This window comes from Callospermophilus lateralis, chromosome 14 (genome assembly GCF_048772815.1).
Source record: "Callospermophilus lateralis isolate mCalLat2 chromosome 14, mCalLat2.hap1, whole genome shotgun sequence".
In the NCBI taxonomy this organism is placed as follows: Eukaryota; Metazoa; Chordata; class Mammalia; order Rodentia; family Sciuridae; genus Callospermophilus; species Callospermophilus lateralis.
Window position 1 is genome coordinate 55,867,376 of NC_135318.1, and position 7,866 is coordinate 55,875,241.

The 7,866-nt window shown below is 39.1% G+C and overlaps 1 protein-coding gene across 1 annotated transcript; it reads right to left on the bottom strand.

Moving 5' to 3' along the window:
* Window positions 1-559: 559 nt before the first annotated feature.
* Gkn2 (gastrokine 2) lies at window positions 560-7,127 on the bottom strand. Its single transcript, XM_076833926.1, has 6 exons — window positions 7,116-7,127; window positions 4,954-5,007; window positions 4,407-4,544; window positions 2,488-2,598; window positions 1,500-1,656; window positions 560-642 (listed from the first exon to the last, which is right to left on the bottom strand). Exons 1-6 carry the CDS (start codon window positions 7,125-7,127, stop codon window positions 560-562), a joined length of 555 nt encoding a protein of 184 aa, XP_076690041.1.
* Window positions 7,128-7,866: the final 739 nt, after the last annotated feature.

Genomic DNA, 7,866 nt, shown 5'->3' on the forward strand with positions numbered 1-7,866 from the left:
TCCTAGATGTTAGTTGTTTCTCCTTCCCTCTCCACTCACTCTACTTGATTTGCAATGGCAAATCCAAAGATATTTCCTAAAGGGTGTCCGAATGGCTCTCAAAGTTGAGTGCTTATCAGAGGGAATAGTTTACTTCACCTGAGCAGTTAAGTTCTTTGATAAAATTATACTATGTCCCTCCCCTCACTGGGTCAAAGTCACTGCTACCTGAGCCCCTGTTCCACCCAGGCTTTCTGGTGCATTGGGACAAACACATGGGAAACTGGTTCCACAAGCAGATGCAGACAGATGTGGACACTCACACGCAGCCAAACCATCTGGGGATTTTCACACATTATGCACTTTATTGGAAATCCTGGAGGCTCTTTTTCCTTCTATATATTGCTTGGCTTCCCTTTGCTGCTCACAAAAAGAACTGACATATTTATCTGTAAATATAACACATTTTATTACTGAATCTCGCAATTAGACAGGATGTTGAGAAAGAATTTAATTTGACTTCTGAGTGGAAACCAAGGTTAGATTTCTTTGAAAAGATGAAACCCAGTAGGTGATCATCCTAAATATGAATGCCTGCGCAGATGGAAATTCCCAAGATGCCCAGGAGCCCTGCCTTTGCACAACCTCCAGCAGCAATATCATCTGGAAAGGTGAAAAGTTTAAAAGGTCATTAAAAATATATTACAATGCAACAAATCAAGGATTTTTGTAAACATCTTAAGTACTTATAACTTCATAATACTCAAGATTTTAGCTATTCTGGCATAGCAAAGAATAATACCATATTCACTTAAATAAGATTGACAATTCCTGGAAGTATTGATTAGCTCAGACCTAATTGATGCTGTAAATTCTGTGTTGGCAGCATACTTTGTGCCTTAAAAGTGCTAATGGGTATTGAAATTTTTTTTTCTAGGCAGTAAAAAAGTAGTAAATGCTACTCCTTTTTATCTACCTTCGGCTACTCTGGGAATTTCTTCTGTGTTCTCATGTGCTGGCTCTGGTACTCTACTGCATTTAGAAACTGTACACAATTCAGTAATGACTGCAGTGCCCAGTGTTACCCGGATGATACAGGGCTTTCATTCCTTTGCCTGCTGTTTCCTGGATCAATTCTATTCTAGATTCTGAGGACATTTCTTAATGCTTTCCTTCATCTCCAAAAGACGCTATTCTGAGGGCCCAGAGACTTTCTTCTACTTGAAATTCTTACATTTGAAAAAAGAGGGCCCATAGTTGTCCTTTGACACCCAGGAATCCTTTCCTATCCCAACCTTTTCCACTTGATGGTACATTCCATGGAAGCAGACCTCTCACCATCTCTGTGTCTACGACATTTAGTGCAATTTCCACACACACAGTAAGCACTTGATTCCTGAAGTAAACTGAGTCAGGTCACCTTTCCATTTATTTGCATTTCACACAGCACCTAGCAGAGGGCCTGGCACAGAGGAGCTTTCTAAAACGATCTGGTGAATGAACAATTCCCTGGTACTCACCTGTCTTTTCAACCACTTCCCCCTTATACAAGGGGATATGTTTGCAGAGTTGCTCAATGGGTGACCCAAACAGGAACCAGTCCACATTCGTGATCAGAGACTGCAGAGGGTTGTACTTGACCCAGGTGTATTTGTTGGAGGACATGACGTTTATAGTCTGTACCGGAGAAGGAAGCATAAAAGAAGCATAAAATAAACTGGCAACTTTGGTGCATCTTATTCTTATTTTCTCTTTCAAATTATTATTATTATTATTATTATTATTATTATTTTCTATACTGATGATTTCACTCAGGGCTTCAAGCATACTAGGCAAGAACTCGTCTACTGAACTACATCCCCCAATCTTTCTTTCTTTCTCTCATTTTTTCTTTCTGACAGGATCTCACTAAGTTGCTTAGGCAGTCTTTGAACTTGCCATTCTCCTGCCTTAGCCTCCCCAGAGGCTGGAATTACAGCATGTGCCACCTCACCTGGCTCTCTTTCAAATTATCAAACACAAGGTCATCAGGGATCTCAAGGCATCCTCTCTTTCTGACCACTCTGTCTGCAGGGAAACCTCATTATTACTAGTGCTATTTTGAAGTTGTGGCAGGTGGCTAAGCCCCAGGTATGAAGCATCAGTACAGGGTTGTATGTTCTCACTGTATCAGATTGTTTCTTTGCATCTTTTAAATCATCAAATATACAACTTTACTCATTGTTCTGCCAGTCTCTATTTCATAGAGCCTGGCTCTAAAAAGACAATCTGATCAATCATCTCTACAAAGACACTGAAATTTTTTATAAGTTTATGAGTTTAGGGCCTTATGCTGGAAATTGAGCTGAGATGTACTTCAGAGCTCAAAGAAAGAAAGAAATACAGTTAAAACATTTTGATAAATTGAGTACCACCTCATGGGAATGTACAATATTTTAATCTTCTCTCTCACTCTTCATTTCTCCATGGCTCAGAAACAGAGCATTTTTAAAGGTATCCTAAAATTACCTTCATCTCATAGAGGTACCGTTCCAGTTTGTCCAGAGCAGGGATAGCTGAATGGTCCATCTTTAGGACGTAGCAGGCTCTTCGGGAGAGCACCCTGGATGCGATGTAGCCCTGAGGCAGTAAGAACAGAGTTACTGCCCCTCCTCAATTGCCTGGTTTCTAAACAATCTAAAATGATGTCTATGCCTTGGAGGAAAAACCTGAACATGCACAGTGAGCCCTTACCCTTGTTTTTAAATCTGTAATCAGTTCTGTGCACTCAACTTTTACAAAATTGCACTGATTTTTTTATTTCTCATTCCCAACCCTTTGAAATTGTGCACACCCATGACTTAGGCCTACTCTTCATATTATGGGATCAGGATCTGCAGTTTGGAGTTTGAAAGATTGAGATGAGGCAATCTTGTGTTTTTTGATAGGTTTTGTGTTGCTTTTCCCCCAGTTTGGAATAAAATACAACATTCTTCAGAATTGTGGTGTTCAGTATTGTAGTTGCTAGTCACATATGGTTATTTAAATTCAAATTAGATAAAATTTTAAATGTGCTTCCTCCATCACATATTTTGAGTGTTCAATCACAACAAGTGGCTGGATAGAGGCTTCCCTACAGGAAAATTCAGATATAGGACATTTCCACAATTACAGAAAGTGGGTTCTGTCAGACAATGGTGCTTTAGAGCTCTCTAGGTGTATCTACCCCTACCCTCACACCTGCACACATGCTTCACCATCTTCTTCCCTTCTTTTTTCTCCATCCTGTCTCCACTTCAAATCCAAATTGGCTGAAGAGGAATTAGTTTGAGAAAGTAGGGATGTGAAGAACCTTGGAACATGGGGACCGTGGAGCCAAAAAGCACCTAAGCCACTGAATTTTCATCCTGAGTGAAACTTTTCTCTACACAGTTTTAAATAATCATACACTCCATAAGGTTGTATCTAATAGGAAATCTTACAGTTCCTATTTTTCAATTCTCACAAATTTATAGTTTCTAAAACTCAAAAATATGCTGAAGGCAAGGCTGAGGATAGTGTAAGGGGCTCTAGTTTTTTAAACATTTGGGGGATTTCTGTGACATTTGCTTTGTAAGAATTTTAGAACCACTTCCTTTTAAAGTGTATCTTGCAAAGACTTCATACTTTCAAATGTGCCATGGCACTCCCAACACAAGGGGGAAGTAAGTAAGCATTTGAGGAGGTTTCTAGAAGAAATGGAGAAAAAAAAAGCCTGTTTAAATGACCAGTGAGATTAGCTACAACCTACTTATATCTATTGTGCACATCTCTGTACTCTGGTAAAAAAAAAAAAGGGGGGGGGCATCACTAGTGTTGGTATAACAAATGGATAAATGGATGAAGAACAGAATAAGTTTTCTGAGCAGTTTTCTGAGATGTATTTTTAATGCTAGTAACTAAAACTTGAAAGTACCTTCTTATAAAAATGTGACATTACTTATCCTATATACATAATTAAATGGTATAAAGTTGCTCTGATTTTCTGCTATGGTGTGATTGCCTTGTGATTGTTCTTTTTCTACATGGTGTTTTGCATTAGGAGCTCTAATTTATTTGTTTATCCATTCAACAAGTATTTTGAGAGTCTCTGTACTGGGCTTTGCTTTGGTCACTCTCTTATGCTATGCACTTTCTGAGCCTGTAATGAACAGCACATCACTCTTCCACTTTCTGCCTGAAAAGGTCATGACAATGCAAATGATTTCTATCATATTGTTTCTTAGAAATGATTCCATTTGCTTCTTTGTTAATAAATCGCTAGATTATTTCAAGGGAAAAGCAGAGGTGAGGAAATTTATAAGGAACTGCAGAGACAAACCCTGGAATGTAAATACACAGTAAGCAGCTGTCCCTCTGCCCCTTAGAAAACCAGTGTTGAAGAAAACAAAAACCCTCTTGCTGCTTACATGTTTATAGTCAAAAATCGTGGTGGAAGAACATGATCCAGCATGGATGTCAACGGTAGCAGTATTTTTTTCATTGTCAATCGTCACTGTTTCCTGAACACTGCCACCATTGTTGCCTGGGCTGAAGATGTTATAAACCTAGAATTGACAACAAAGATATTATGGGTATTTCCATAAATCACATGCATTTGAAAAGCAGGTCTTTCAGCAAAATAAAGCTTTCTAATTACTGCGAGCAAGTCATTAAAGGCTAAAACTTCTTCCTTGGAATCCTAGTCCAAAGCCCAGGCTAAGATAAGAACGCCAAGCTTTTCTTCCGTTTACTGCATCATAAAAAGGAGAAGTAATGATATCACAGGAGACTGACCACCTTTTAAAGGAATGGGTTACATTGGTGAAGGCTTTGCAGTTAGAAATGATCACCCCATTATTTTCCTTATTGGCTATTTCTGGGATTCCATCTCAGGGCACATGGACTCTCCATGGTCCTTCAGATTCTCTTTTATCTTCCTTTACACCTCCCAACATTTCTAAGGAAACAGTTTACCTCATATCCACGCGACTGTGTCCCAAAGATGGCCAGCACCACCAGAAATGCCACCTGAAAAAATAGAGCAGTCACATCCATTCCTTGCCGGGTAGTCACTGAGGGTAGGAGCCAGAGGGGTAGACCAGGACACCTAGAGGCACTGGTAAGTGGTCAAAAAGCGGAAAGCAGTCCTCTTCCAAAGAGGAAAACACACACATTCCCACACTCAACAGGCATTTGTTGAGTTTCTGACATTTATAAGACACAAGGCCCCTGGCCACTTTGTTCCCAACTTTAAAACTATCTAGATAGAAGAAAAAACTGGGGGCTGGTGAATAGAGTGGAAGACCTTATTTTCCTAGGAGTATATCCCAAAATAATTCATACTGGCTTTGGATTACTTTTGAGCAATGATGTCCTCTGGTTAAAAAAGAAGATCTTTAGACACTATTATTGCTATCTGTATATACGTGACTGTATGACCAATGTGATCTTGCAACCTGTACAAGAAATTATGCCCCATTTGATTCAAATGTATGAAATGTCAAGATCATTGTACTGTCATGTGTAACTGATTAAAACAAATAAAAAATTTTTTTAAAAAAGAAGACTTTAATCCCCTGAGACTGAGAGGGTAAAATAGACTTAAAATAGATTCACGAATGGGAAAAAGCACAATGGATTTCTAATAGAAACTATGAAGCTAGGATGCTTAAGAATACAGTTAACATTTGAGGCTGGCATCAAGGAAAATCTCCATATCCTGCTAACCCGTGCCCTTGTGGGTTTTATCAGGTGAGTGCTGGGCCAGCACACTGCAAGCCTGACATGGAGGCAGATCTGATATTTTGCAGATATGCTGAACAATCTAATGTGCTGACCTTAGTCGACATTAATCGTGCTCTCTCTCCAGGGCATCGAAGTGAACTACACTAACATTGAAAGCTTCCAATGGAGAAGATCTGTGGGAAGGGCAGATACTTTTTAGAACTGTCAGTGGGACTTTTTATGTCCTTTTTCATTTCACTCCTAACGTTTGTCACTGGGGTTGGACCAGCTAATTAAGTCGCGCTGCAGATATCCAGCGTCCCCACTTACTCAGAGGCTCACCTTCTCGACCCCAAGCCTGCTCTATCAACCTGTGATGCTCCATTCTATTTAGTTGATTTAGAATAGAGATTTGAATAAGATGATGAACAGCCCACTTTACTAGTATGATTAGAAGGCGCTCAGGGAGGGTCCTCTGCCCCAAAATAATCTCCCATGCAATACCATCATTAATACACCCTGGTTATAAAATTTTGCTCTTAGAAAATCAAGCAAGCCCTGGGAGAGGAACTCTTCAAACTCACAGCCTTTATGGCTTAACACTTTGCTTTCTCCCTTTGCAACTGAATGAGAATAAGAGACGGAGGCTAGAGGAAGGAACCCCCTTCTGAATCAGTGTGGCACTATGGAGACTGGGATCAGATGGAGGAGTGGGTACACTCAGGAAAGGAATGCTTTGCCTTAAGGGAGAGTTTAGATGAGTAGACGTGTTGACACTCAGCTGCTTAGATTGTGCCTGACCGCTCCTATGAGCAAGACTTGAGCTGGATAAATTACATCCTAAATCCCTCATTCATAGGCTTGAAAAATTCACACTCTTCTATGTCTACTGATCTAGAAAATGAGGATAATACTATCTAGCTTACAGGGTTGAGGCAATAAATAGATGGAATTGTTCCTGTGAAAGATTAGCCTACAATTTAATATGCATTTGAAATTCTAGATGTGGTTTAATACCATAGCTGCTATTATTACTATTACTGGCATTTTAAAAAATTACCACTTCTCTTTTTTTAAAAATAGTAAATGTAATTTCTCTAAAATGCCTACCTTACTAACAATGCTTGAGATAAGGGATTAATATTAAACATCTTCCAAATTAAAATAACTTACATATAGCCAATTTTTTTCTTTTCTTTTTAAGTAAACATCATCAAAAAAAAAAAAAGACAAGGGACATATTCAACTTAATACTCAGCACTATTTCTGCCAAAGACATTATGAATTCAATAACAGAAGCTTAGAAGCATGAACAGAGTCTAAGACCCCTGAAATCTTTTACATATTGCACATGAACATTCTCTGCAAGCAGCCCATCACAAGGATATCAAGAAGTATGAATAAATACTCACAAGAATTTTCATTTTTCCTGACGGGAAGAAGGTACTGGAGCAAGTAAAGCTGCCTGGTATAGCTTCTACCCTTTATATTGGTTCTAAGATGTGGAAATCTCTTTTCCAAATGATCACATCTGCACAGATCATGTCCATATCTTTGACACACCCCAGCAAACTGCTTTATCAGGTTCAAGCACCAACCACACACCTGATATCAATGAATCTCATTAGTCAACAATGAAAATTCACCACTTGGTCACTCTGCAAATATTTCCTGCTTATCTGTTTTATGCTGTGTTTGAGATTTCAATTTCCACCCTTTAAAAATATTTCAAGATGCTTTTTCTACGCATAGGCACATATGGGCATATTCTTAAAATCTCCTCCTGGAGGTAAAGTCTTTTCATAAGTCCTGAGTTGGGTCCCCACTGTACCTTCTCATCACCATCCTGCTTTTTTAATTCATCCACCTCAAGAAAGGGCATGAAACTAGAGGCAAGGGCAGTGGCTGGGAGCCCTGCTTAGAGAATGAACAGTCCTAAGACTTTCTTTCTGTTTCCCTTTGCATTTGGTGGCAATTTCCAGAGCTTCATGAAAAATGAGGCTCAGAAAACACTCTGCCCTATGACAAGGCCTAGCCAAATGCTTACATTGAACCTTGTCTACAATGCCATGAGAACGATGAGATATAATGCATTTCCAAGTTATCTTGGGAGGCACTGAGAAGTTCTCAGATTTTTTTAAAAGAGAGAATACATTTTAATTC